The sequence below is a fragment of the Desarmillaria tabescens genome (genome assembly GCF_030435595.1).
Source record: "Desarmillaria tabescens strain CCBAS 213 chromosome Unknown EV420scaffold_23, whole genome shotgun sequence".
In the NCBI taxonomy this organism is placed as follows: domain Eukaryota; kingdom Fungi; phylum Basidiomycota; class Agaricomycetes; order Agaricales; family Physalacriaceae; genus Desarmillaria; species Desarmillaria tabescens.
In genome coordinates this window covers 68281-80971 of record NW_026848322.1, presented here as the reverse complement: position 1 = coordinate 80971, position 12691 = coordinate 68281, and the positions used below count along the sequence as shown (strand labels likewise).

The 12691-nt window shown below is 49.1% G+C and overlaps 3 protein-coding genes and 1 non-coding gene across 4 annotated transcripts; 2 read left to right on the top strand and 2 right to left on the bottom strand.

Annotated features, from left to right (window-relative positions):
- Positions 1-1697: 1697 nt before the first annotated feature.
- Positions 1698-1793, bottom strand: EV420DRAFT_t158. The gene has a single exon. It is a non-coding gene; the product is annotated as a tRNA-Arg (tRNA).
- A 1289-nt stretch (positions 1794-3082) lies between these two features.
- EV420DRAFT_534418 (uncharacterized protein) lies at positions 3083-4216 on the top strand. The gene is made up of 2 exons (XM_060482488.1): positions 3083-3353; positions 3411-4216. Exons 1-2 carry the CDS (start codon positions 3176-3178, stop codon positions 4022-4024), a joined length of 792 nt encoding a protein of 263 aa, XP_060329332.1. The 5' UTR covers positions 3083-3175; the 3' UTR covers positions 4025-4216.
- A 2898-nt stretch (positions 4217-7114) lies between these two features.
- On the top strand, positions 7115-8913 carry EV420DRAFT_1644169 (defective in Cullin neddylation protein 1; the record flags this gene model as incomplete). Its single annotated transcript, XM_060477610.1, has 6 exons — positions 7115-7161; positions 7212-7363; positions 7411-7530; positions 8521-8729; positions 8785-8843; positions 8892-8913. The coding sequence occupies 6 exons, from the start codon at positions 7115-7117 to the stop codon at positions 8911-8913; spliced, it is 609 nt and encodes a 202-aa protein (XP_060329331.1).
- Positions 8914-9392: 479 nt separating this feature from the next.
- Positions 9393-12102, bottom strand: EV420DRAFT_1691117 (Alpha/Beta hydrolase protein; the record flags this gene model as incomplete). The annotated part of the gene is made up of 7 exons (XM_060479342.1): positions 9393-10075; positions 10136-10339; positions 10400-10588; positions 10644-11579; positions 11628-11894; positions 11966-12044; positions 12094-12102. The coding sequence occupies 7 exons, from the start codon at positions 12100-12102 to the stop codon at positions 9657-9659; spliced, it is 2103 nt and encodes a 700-aa protein (XP_060329330.1). The 3' UTR covers positions 9393-9656.
- Positions 12103-12691: the final 589 nt, after the last annotated feature.

The following is a 12691-nucleotide window of genomic DNA, read 5'->3' as shown; positions in this document are numbered from 1 at the left end:
TCAATGTCCCTGAGCAAGGGCACAGCTACGTGCTAAAACACCGGTAAATTCCTCAATTCTTTCCCAGCCATGGCACAATTTTGTATCCGCACCGGCTGCCTACTAGTAGCTCACGGCATTCTCGATGTCTGGACTCTGCTCCCTGCCTGTTCCTTCTCAACTCCGAGGGTCTTCGAGGGTGACGGCGAAGGAGAAATGGATTCTGGTGTGTCACAAAACTAAAAATTTCGGCCAACTCCTTCTGATATATACTCTTGCCTCTCACTTTGGAACCCGTCTTGCAAGGAGGGGGGATTCATTTCCGACCACCGATGCCGCTGGTGTGTCACAGATCTGCCAGGGAGCCCTCTTCTTCTACCCTCCCACGGAACTATATCATGTCAATTCCCGTAAAGGAAAAGGCACAGTGTGAACCTTCCTTTTTGGCCTTCTTCCTCGAATCGCGCGGGATCTTCTGGTGCAGCCAAGGTGCAGCGGCTGGTTAAAAAGCTTCGCTTGAGCCTCCTGTGCCCCATTTACGAACTTTTTCCCCTCGTCACGCGTCTGACGTTCACTTCTGTTGTTCACGTAGGGTTTCGGATTTCTTTATGGGACACCCGCAGTAGGTGCGTTTTACTTAGCGTTCACGCCAAGTTCCTGTTGGCCCTCGGCAATGTCCAGTGCTGCAGGGAAATTCTTTGTGGTTACACCTTATCCGACGTGAGAGTTCGTGGGGATGTTCCCGGTTGATACCCTCCTGGCAGTGGCACCATGTCGGTTTGCATTTCGGTATGTTCCTGATAAGCGGCATACATACCTACTCCACGCTCCACGTGTTACCGACATGGGAATCGCTCGCTGATTGGGCTGAAGAGAGAAAGGCTTGAACTGATCGATAATACTTCATGTTAGGTGGTGGGATACGGCACGTATTGATCTAGTCTTGGGCCGATTTTTCGGATGCGACGAGGGTGCAGGTGGTCGCCTCGCGTGTACCACATAGTGTTGGAACGACTGGGGTCACTCAACAACGTCCTTAATATTTTATATTGGCACACAATATTGAATGTTATACATACTGAGAGAAAATTTCTTCGGCGACAATAATCACTTATTCACAGGCTGTTACCCATTGCGCCTGCAGAATGGATGTCCGCATGCAGCTTGACATTAAGGCAGACTTCCTTGCGTTCTTTATCATCCTTCCGTGCGTGAGTCGGCGTCGGTCCGTGTACTGATTGTTAACATCTAGAGTCGCTTCCGAGGAAACCAAATCTGAATACCTGTTGCATTTTTGTATACATACTTCGGTAGTTGTTCCGGGGCAGGTTCTGCAAGTTTCGCCGATATGGGTTCAATTTTCCTCGAACTAATCCCGGAAACCGGAACGATCAGATTTATCTAAGTTGATATTATCAGTCTCTGGTAATAAAGTTCATAACTTGAAGCTTTAAACGTACCACATGACAGAAAGAGAAATCCGGGTGGGCGTACCGGTTTACGGTGTTTCTCATGGATCCTTGACGTCACTAAGATGCGGACAACTGTTGTAATATGTTGGCTGCTGCCAGCGTTGCTTTTTTGTCCACATGACCTTTGAATACCAATATGATTGCAGCACTTCTTACCATACGAAAGGTCGTTCGTTCCCTGCTGGCTCTGGAACTTCGAACTTCGATACTCGAAGTTGTTTAGTACTTAACAAAAAAGTATCCAAATACCGACGGTGAGGCTCGAACTCACAACCTTCGCCTTAACGTGGCTTACATAAGAGTGGGTAGGAAAGCGACGCGCTACCATTACGCCACGACGGCTTAGTCTCTCCATCAAACGGACTCTTTATAATAACGTTAGAATCTCTTAGTACGATCGGACAGGTCCGTCCACCGTACCTTGAAGACCCTTTGACAAATTAACTGTGACTCCCTTCCAAGCCATCGATTTGACATGGTATCAAATTTGGTATTTTCCTTTTATTCCCCTCGCGTAGATCTCGGATACGATGAGTGAACTATTGATCATGCCAGCGCCATCCATTAATGCGCTGTACACAGGAACAAGTCAGATACACGACACTCGAGATCATTACTGCTTGCGGGAATCTATCGACTAGCTTGGCCGCACGCCGTCTATATCGGATACCCGGTTTTTAAAGATCAGATCGCTCCAGACTTCCTCTTCCCTTGGGCCTTTGCTGAAAAAAGGACCTCCTGGCGGATATACAGAACTGATCCACCAATTCAGCGCAAAACATACAAATGAAACGCCGCTTCGTCTAGATCTGTCCTGAATTGCGGAACCCCCGCTCCAATGATATCGGCGCCACCAAAGCCTCTCTGGTTAACGGAATTTCCTTCCCGACCTGTGTAGTCATATATCAGGGCATGCTGGCTGACGAAGATTCTAGGGTGCGCTGAATCTGGTATCACATGTTGCAAAATGGTCCACCTGGTCAGTTCTTCGATAGTTCATGATGAACAGAAGCGCATCATATCATGGACTCGTGTTGTATGTAGGTGAGGATCGAGCTTCTGGCTTAGTCTATTGTGAACCGTTCTCGTAAGGGCCTTACACAGAGGTTTTAAATATCCCGCAATGCAGATGAGGTCAGTTCCATCGGGCTACAAACGTTCCAGTTGACTGCCGGAGATGGACGGAACTTGGGTGTATTTTTACCCTCGATGAAGGGTGATGAGCAATGACCCATCTTGCAAATCGGAGGGTCAGTCCTAGTCAGGCCTGGAAATATGGACGGCCGGGTATCACAGGATGAAAGGCCGGTGAGATGTAATAGCCGTAGGAAGAGAAGCAAGAAGATCTCAAGCACAATCGGAGGAGCCGAAGACGAACGGGCATATGGATTCGAATGACAATTTTGGCGTTACAGCAGGGGTAACATAATGGGCTTACGACATCCCTGGATACATAGCACAAGACCTTCTGTAGCTGATGATTGGCAAGGGCTGATTCCTGATTCAATCCGATGCCTGTGGGGAAACTTGGCAGCATCAACCGTAGCCGAAGCGGAAGCTCTCAGCAGAGCTGAACCTGAGTAGCGGATTAGGTAATTTCTTTTTCATATTAGGAATGCTCAATTGGATCTTGGATACCCGCTTCTTCCTTTACGATCATCATTGCCAGTCCCTTATAAGTATTCGACCAGCTGTGCTCCTTCTCGCCCTTGCCTTGCTCCACTATGTCTGCCTCCTACCACCTTCGTCCTGTTGATGACTCACCTGCATCGTCTGCATCTACTTCTCCTACTGCCGAGTCCTCCCGCTCGACACGCTCTGGCCTTTTGCTTCCGTCGCCGCCAACATCAGCTTCCGTTTCCAGTCGATCGCGTCGTCCTCTTTCTCCCTCTTCATTACGCGGTATGTTTTTCATTTGTTTTGTCTCAAAGTAACCTGCTGATGATTCTTTCTTTGTAGATGTAGATCTGACTCACCATCCAGACGTGAATTCTCGTAAATATCCTGCACCTCCTACAGGCCATGATTTAATGGCAATGTTCCCCCCTGCACCGCCTTCTGTTATTCCGCATCGTTCGGAGCCAACTAGCGGCTATTTCCAGCGGCAGGAGCGGGCCTTTTTTGCTCAGGCAGGGGCGGAAATCGTCCGTGTGCATGTAGAGGTCGATATTCCCTCTCACGCAGCAACCATGCGCGATGACAAGTCTCGCACAGCGGTACGAGACCCAGGTGGCCCTAGGTCTTGGCCGCCTTCAGGGCAGTCGCCCTCCCTGGGGGTCGTCGGCGCTCCGCCTCATCCAAATCATTCACCGTCATCATCAGCTGCATATCCCCCCTCCTCCAGATCATCTCAGCGTAGCGGCCCGGTGCCCGTAACTCCTTCACCCCTGTTCCCACATGCGTCTTCCACCCCGAAGACACATCACCCTGATCCCACCCCTCCTGGCGCCCAGACAAAGGTTGAGTTTCCGGATGAAGGTGGTGATCCCGACGAATCGTGGAAGCGACCAATGCCGTACGCCGAGCGACGGCGAGCAGGGAAACATACTAGACGGGTCATTGTACGGAATTGATGTGTTTTACTTCCATCATCATTGTGGGCCATTAATATCGGCGTTTTTGTCAAGGCTCGACTACGACTACTCTGATCCTTATTCCTTCTCTTTTTAAATGGATTGGTTCCATTACGAGTGAGCCTCCCTTCGTTCATGTACTTCATGCCCCGATATGACACACACCTTGCGATGACGCCAAGCTATTTCTATCTACCTTGCTGTCCTAAACTTGCTAATACCTACCCGTTATCACTAGTAATACGACTTGCTATCCATATCCCTCCCCCATTTGTCGCACCGCTCGTAGCTATAGTATTTGTATACCCACGCCATATCATATATATAACGCATTCATTCATCCGACTGTCGAGAAGACGCCAGGGACTCGGGCTATCCATCAGATGCCACTGTCATTTGATCGTTGGACGCAAGATCATGATCGAAACCCTTTTCGGTCGCGCCATTTGCGGTCAAGTTTGCGGGGCAAAGTTACCGGAAAGACCCGCATAGAAGGAGATCTTATTGAGACGGTGAAAATATCAATTCAATACTTCCGGCGGTCGGTGCCTGTTGGCGGACTCACAAAAACGATAAGACTCACGCTTGACTAGGAGATTCATATCATACAACCTCGCTGAGCACGTTAGTGACAGCTTTACGTCGATCCGATTTCGATCCACCAGATCGCGCAGGACCTACTTGATTCAGCACAGTTCTTGCTTGGAAGGTCATTCTTATTCCAGAGCCTCGATGCATTGTCATGCAAGAAACATACAATGCCGCACCATGAGGCTAAGATGTCTTCTCCCGATGACCGAATTCGCTAAGTGATCCACCCGCCACAATGCGCCAATGAGTTACCGGGTTCGCTAATGTCCAGGTTTGACGGATTCTGTTCAACTCAAGTTCCCCTGTTCTCCACTTCCCCATTCCCAATACCCGGTATTCCCGTTCCCACTCTCACCGCACCAGCGAATTCGCCGGCATCTAGTGAATACCGTATACAATGAACGAATACCTTCTTTTTACTCGGGATATGTCTGACCCTCGCAACTCATCAGCCACGCGACTACAACGCTTGAAAGAACATCCCGTCTTTACAGTAACCTACTGCCCGAGGTTTGACTGACAGTTTCGAAAAACTAAAAAAATCTAGAAGGGTGGCAAGTCCCATGGAATAAGCGGATGCAGTGCAGTCCGAGGTTGGACTGACTATTAACAGCCGTCTGTTTGAATTGGAGAGTGAAGAGCATGAGGCATAGCCTCACTTAGCTCAAGGGAATCCAATCCGCTGATCGCGCAGCTTGAAAGACTCCTTGAGGGAAGATACAATGGTTAAAAGGGTATGCGTGGGTGCGTATCTCGAAGAGAAGATATGAGCCTGGGGATCCGCGGCCTGAGTTCGTTAATCAAGAGCGGTACCGGAAGCCTGAGTCGCAACTGTATAATAGTAGCAGGCAGGTCCGAACCTGGGAAAAATGATAGACAGACAGTGAGAGCGCCTTCAGATCGGGGATTTTCGACGCGTGACGGATGTAGATATCCCTACCACAGCGCTTACGGCGTGAGAGGATGGCTAGATTCGGCACCGGATCATGAGGGGTTAAGTCATCTACGTGTATTTTACCCCAGTGAGCTATAAGACAGTCATCGGGAACTTGACGCAACCAACATTACGCTGTCTGTCAGATGTAGGGTAGACGAGATTCTACCTGTAAGCCAACGTCAACTCCCTGGCAGGCAAAATAGTGTCTCGATCTCACCTCGATGATAGCCGACGTGACAAAGGCTGACGTAGGAGTTGCTCTTATCACACAGGGTGCCCAGGGTTAGAAGGATACTAGTGTAGACGTCTGGCAGTGTGCGACCCTTGTTTTTGATTGGACGATATATGTATGAATTGAAACGGAGATTGCTTGAGCAAGTGGGAAGAGCTTAAGTTACTGGACAAGAAGTCGCAAGACCATAGGGTGCGCTCTCAAGAAGACCTGTAATGTCATTGTGATTCTATACGGAGACAGAAGATGATCACGTATGATGGCATGCAGGTCCGCAGCATGCAACACGATCGTGTATAATTAACGACACCGCCAGACGCTGAGAAGGGTCGGACCGAGGTCGCGACGACAAATGGGTATCATGGAGATGTGTTCCGTGCCAAAGGGGGATCCACTGGGGTCGGACTGAGAGAATTGATGGATCAAGCCCACTGAGTGCCGAGTTGGATGGATACAAAGAATATGTGGCATGACGACGAACATCATCTGTCAGACATGCACTTATGCGAAATGAAGATCCGATAAAAGCTGCTGCTACGATAGTGACATATTGAATGTGTCGACGTCAAAGAGCTAGCGGCCAGCGCCTCGGCAACGTGTTGGTAGTGATGATGATCAGTGATCAGTAGTATGCGATATGCCAGCGTCGGACCAAAACGCTTTGTTGGATAGATCTAATCAGAGAAACAGCATACAGTGCCACTAGGTAGATGTATACCAAAGGCTGGCAGTATGGAAACAGGTGGAAACACAGAGTAAAACAATTTGACGACGGAAGGCCGTACAGAACGAACGTCGCGAATTGAAAGTCCGACCTCGTGTTCACCAGGCGAGGTAAGGCGTTTCCCGACGTGTCGGAAATCCATCATAGAGTCCCATAGAGATGCGACCAGGTGGGTCTACTAGTCTAGGATTAATTTGACGACGGCGCTATGTGCCTCAGGTGCCTCATTATAGAGCCACGCAAGTAATAGAAAGTACCCCCCCCCCCCTTCCAGTGCTGTGAGGGGTTCCATCACCGCATAACCAAAAATTTCGGTCAAGGTGCGATAATGGCAAAATATTAGAACCGGGAATCAGACTCGTCGATCGACTAGCCGGTTATCTCGGACCGTTCAGCCGTGTCACGCAAGTGTTACACTGTCACGTCTATGCAAACGAATCAGATTACCCCCAGCACGCCTTTCTCGTCTATCGTCGTCGTTGTCGCTCTTCTCTTTGCCTTAATTTTGTACTACGCACGTGGAATGGTAGATATTACTTTATCTCTTCGCCACGTATAATCCTAATCAAGTTCCGGCTCCAGAAAAGTACCAAATTTACAAAGAAGATGTCAGACGAAACGACTGCCCAATTCTGCAGTGTTACGGGAGCACAGTGCGTGCCCATGATATTCGAAATATATATACTAACACGCTGCATTTCAGAGCGAAAGATGCCAAGCGGTATCTAGACAAATACAAACGCCTCGACGCGGCGGTGGATGCTTACTATAACGACCCTGTCTCGCGTCGTAGCGGGGGATCAGTCACCGCGGCTAGTACAAGTAAATTGAATGCCTTATTCGACAAGTACAAGGGTGCGTTGTGAACGGATTTACGTAGATCCCACTGAACCGCCGAGCAGATCCCGACGGTGACGAGATAACAATTGACGGGACTATTAAATTTTGCGAAGACCTTTCTGTCAACCCGGAGGACGTTGTGCTGTTGTCCGTGGCATATGAGCTGAAGTCGAAAAGGATGGGTGAGTGGGGGAGGCAAGGTTGGCTGGAAGGATGGAAGACTCTTGGGTAAGAAGTACCAAGGTTACCTTGTGCTTGACTTAATTCTTTTCACCATTATAGATGCGATAATATACCGGCAATGAGGGCAGCGCTACCAAAGCTCAGTCACAAACTCTCGTCGGACCCAAAGTATTTTCGCAAAGTTTACAATCACACTTTTGATTTCGGAAGGTCAGAGGGTCAGAGGAGTTTAGGTTCGTCACTTTTCCTAGTATTTCTTCTTACTTTCGCTGCGGTGATAGCGTTGTCCTGCTGTTACGGCTGGCCGACAGGTGTTTTGTCGCATGCCAAGATGCCCTGACGCTGCGGCGATGACACCATGGGCGTGCTCTAGCGCCCCTAGATTCGCGGCTGTTTCGTGCCAGTCGAATGGAGATGCAAGGGAGACGATTACGACAGATAGAAACATATGATCCAGTGTCTTGACCCCAGCAAAGTCGTCGTGTTTCCTCAGCGCAATAATACCGGCGTATTTTGTTGGGTTCGAGGCTGCTGGAGCTTCATGTGTTTTCTACTCAACTGCGGTGCATTCTGCCTCTGGTCCGAAACAGTTTGCCAACTGGATGCGTAAGGATTGCTAACAGATGTCGATATCTTTCCAAATGCCCGAGGGCCGCGCGTAATGGTCTCATCGCCGCAGCGTATATAATTGGCGGGTGCAAAGTCACCGTCGTACCGGACTTTACCCGGTCTATTTTGGAGGCCAAGGAATGTCGAAATGAATGTCTTCTTGGGCAAACTTTAGTGGAAGTCACTTCCTGTCATCCAGCTACATCGGCTGGTATTGACCGTATGCGAAATGTCTCCGCTAGCTGTGACTGGCAGTGCTACGCATTTTCTGGAGGATATCTTGGAAGCTCAAACCCGATTGGCTAACCAAGGTATACTCCAGGAGGCTTCGTCGTGTTATTCGTATCTCCGGACCGTCCGCTGAAGTCTATTTTTTGTAGCTATGGATAGTGCGCAGGCGTTCTGGGCTCTGCTCCTACCTCACGGATTGAAGGGTGGCGCATTGTCCCATACGACATCCACTGATGAAGACGATGTTGACATGGATGCGACTTCAGAGGAGGGCTGGAAAGACCAATATACCCAATGGTGGTTTGAATACCTAGAAGCGAAAGGTGGCAAGGGTGTCAGCAAGGACACTTGGTCTATGGTCTGTCTGCCTCTTCGTCCCATTGCGGTTGTCTCTGATTGTTCTCGTTTTCCAGTTTTTGGACTTTGTACGGAGCATCGATGCTAAATTTGAAAAGTACGACGCTGAAGGCGAGTACTTTCTATGCCTACATGTGCTACGAATATTGACATAATTTTACAGAAGCCTGGCCGTCCACCATTGACGATTTCGTAGAGTGGGCACGGGAGCGCTTAAAGTCGAGTGCGTGATGTCACGGCCCATACTTCTTGTGTAATGTGTACATTGTAAAGCAATAGATCAATTGTTGGAATGTCGCGGTATACATGGTCAGATGTAAGTATGGCTCAGCAGAGACCTGGTGTATAGTCCAATTCTACCAACAGCCATTGCTTCCGTGAAATATCAAGGGTATTTGAAAGGCATCATTCTACCCTGGCTCATTCCGAATGTTGTTCTTAACAAATATCGAAATCAAGACGAACTTTTGAACTCGGTTCATCGAGCGAGAAGAGCGGTTGCTTGCATATGGCGGCTGTGATACGCTGTGAAGACATCGATGGGCTACGTGCAGTGTTCTCGGGATATTTCCCGGTTCTTCTGCATGACTCCGCTTGTACATCTGATGGAATTTTCCTTGGGTTATCCGAGTCCCACCTTCGAATTTATCTCACCATTGCGTGACTTCACTAACGGACCGGAAAAAAGGCAATGGGGACTCTGCGGCACCGAAGGAAAGTCAGCGCGCTGCATAGCAACAATCCATGGACGGGTACAATGAACGTATGCATGGAGATTGTGACCCTTACAAGAGACCCTTACTACATTTATGCCATCATCTCCATAATTGAACCTCGGCAAGGTACTATTTAATCACCATCAATTCCAAGAAACGTCACAGCCACCCATTTGCTCGCACTAATGATCCCAAAAGCGGCTTGCTACTACTCACGCAGACTGGAACCAATTCCGGGTGCGTTCCCATCCAACCCGAGAAGCCTCGACCCCTTCCAGGGGGTGGCCCTCTCCATCAAACCATAACAAATCAACCTTCACCTTCCCCTCACTGCCTTTCAAAGCGTGATAATATCCCAATCCCTGCTTCGGGTTCACTCGACGGTCTGATCCACCGAGCATCAGAAGCACCGCAGCACGCACGTCCTGTACGTATGATATAGGCGACGCGTGCTGTAATGCCTCATATTCTTGAGAACCAACAGTATACGGCGGCGACTGTGACATCTCGAAGGCATAACCAAATTCACTAAAGTACCAATCTGGTATATCACTTCCCCAGACGTCGCCAGCCGAGATGACCGGGTTACGCATGACGGCTGAGGTGAACGTTTCGGGGTACTGACCAACCACTGGTAGGGAGGGACAAAGGAAGTGAATAAGAGTCATAAATTGTGGTTGTGTGAACGTACAGTGAGCGGCGAGGAAGCCACCATGGCTTCCTCCCATCACGAATAACTTCCCTGGGCCCTCTTGGGCCAGGCCAAGGGATAAAATATGTCGCACTGATGCAATACAGTCTGATACGTCTACTGTGCCGCATTGACCCATAAGAGCTCTGACGTATTTCTCGCCGAAGCCCAGAGAACCTGTGTAGTTCGGCTGAGAGATCGCGTCTGTCGAGAAGTACGCTTAGCATTGTATGTATGTAAGCTGCGGGGAACGGGGAAACTCACAGCCTTCGATTGCTAGAGCGGAAGTAGAAGGTACAAAGCCCGTTGTTGTGGTTGCATGAGGTCCGCCATGCGGGTTGATCACGCAAGGAAGATTAACTTGATCCTTGCGTCGAACAACGATGGTCTCAGTGGGGAAATGATCGGGTATCTTGATAATCTGGACATCTAGAGATTGGAGTGCTCGGAGCGCTGCGGTCGATAAGATCATCATCATCAGGGATCAGGATTAGCGAAGATGGCTTACTATCGGAAGAATTTGGGCCAAAGGATGCGAGATCTGTCCAGCTCTCTCCGATTCCGGAGACGTCATATTCACAAAGGATCAGTTCACAAGGAACCCTGGGTGAACTACGGGAGAATACCATTCGTTGTTTTCCGTCGGCAGCCAGTAAGCTATAACTCCAAAGCTCGCTATTGTGTTTGTCTGTGGTATCAAGCGCTGCGTCTACTTTTCCCGTTGATAGAGAGATGCGTAGTATGTAGCTCCGAGAACCCCAGATCGAGGTTAGGACTACACAGGGATCGTCTTGATGGAGGATAAACGGATCTCGCGCCAATACAGCTCCAAGGTAGAGTCCGGGGAAGTCATCTTCCTTTGGCTCCCAGATTGATTCCACAAGCGTTCTAGGCTGTCCCTTCAATGAAGTCAGGTCCATAGTATGCAGAGTGGAGCATGAAGCGTGGGGGCCGCCCGACGCATTGGCGATCCAGACCAAAATTTGTTGATTGTAGATACGGGGAGATCGACATGAAAGGGTATTGGGGGTAAGTTTGGTCACATTCCTGGGCTTTATGGTAAGAAGACTGTCTTTTGAGTCTTTATCGTTGGAGGTCAGAGAAGGTAGCTCTATTCTCCAGATACCGGAAGGACGATTGAAGCATCCCTTGATTCCGAGGAGTCGATCGTCGGCGGTGCGCTCGTAACCGGTCGCAAAAAGCGTCTCGCATTCGGAAAAGGGGCCAAAGAGCGCTTGGCCGTAAATAACTGGGTCATTAAAGGCGATATGAGATAAGGTATCGTTCCCTGGACGGTAAACGAACAGTGCAGGGGCTTTCCTAGCAGCTAGCCCTTCCCCGAACGAGGGCATATACCGGAAGGTCTCTGTTTCCGGCGACTTCGCTTCAGCAGTATAAATAACCGAATCCTCCCTCGGAGAAAATGACAATGACGAGAAGTATTCTATAATAGATTTGAGATCCGAAATCAGCATTCAACATGGGTACCGACCATCTCCAATGAAATCTCCATGAAGATTCGTCACGTCTTTTAGATGTAACAGCCTATCTTCGGCCCATAGTTCGATGAAACGCTTCCCGTCCTTCGACCTCAGAACCGCACGGTACTTTAGGGACGGAGAAAGTGACGAAAGCACCACATCGCTGACATCTTGGAGCAGGGAAGACAGCACGGCTCCCTGTGACGTGTAGATGGACTTTGACATAGTGCGCTTGGCATTACGAACATGATCTCGGATTGAAGTAGTAATCTCGACGCCTAGACAGTGCAGTGTTGATAAATATACCATTCCCTAGAGAGGAGATAGCACTAAGCTGAGATAGCCTTACCAGTGCAGTTACTGTCGCCAGAGTGAAGAAACTGTGCTCCGACAGGAACAGGGAGCTCAGCAAGCTCTCTGTAGATATCCTGTTATTGAAGATGTGAGATGTAAAGCGTAAAAGAAGGGATTCCATACCGAACCCATTCTATGCTACTAGTAGATGACCGTACTTCGTTAGTCACTGCGCAATTTCAACTTGGATGTTAATAAGATCACCAGGAACAGATTATTGATCCGCGGCAGTTGTTAATATAGATGTACGTGTTTTCTTGACACCACCGCGGTGCCCTGCAGCAGGGTTCGAGAGTGTCTAAGTTAGCACAAGTATACCGAGGAAAGGTAGAAAGTATGGATGACAGTACTAAAGATTCCAGAAAGGCCTGATCAGGGGCCGCACCCAATCGGAAACGGCGTGACCTGCCCTAAAGTTCTTTTTATGCGATTCTGGGACAGCTGCACGGCGTGTCTTCTATCTCAATGACACTGCCGTTGGCTCGGAAATCACTGCGTTCAATTGTATTTTCCCTTCCTACCTGGTGCAGGGCACAGCAGAGCTGGCACTTTTCAAACTTTTCAGTCTTTTCTTGCAAATACGATGCTGGAAAGTTTCCTTTGGTTGAACAGATGGCGTTCAGTAGTTTCATCCTCGGCCTGCCTATCACTGACGCTCCTGGGATGTTCGTGATGCTAACAGTGTTACTAATAGTAACAATTTGCTATAAAGCGGCTTGCC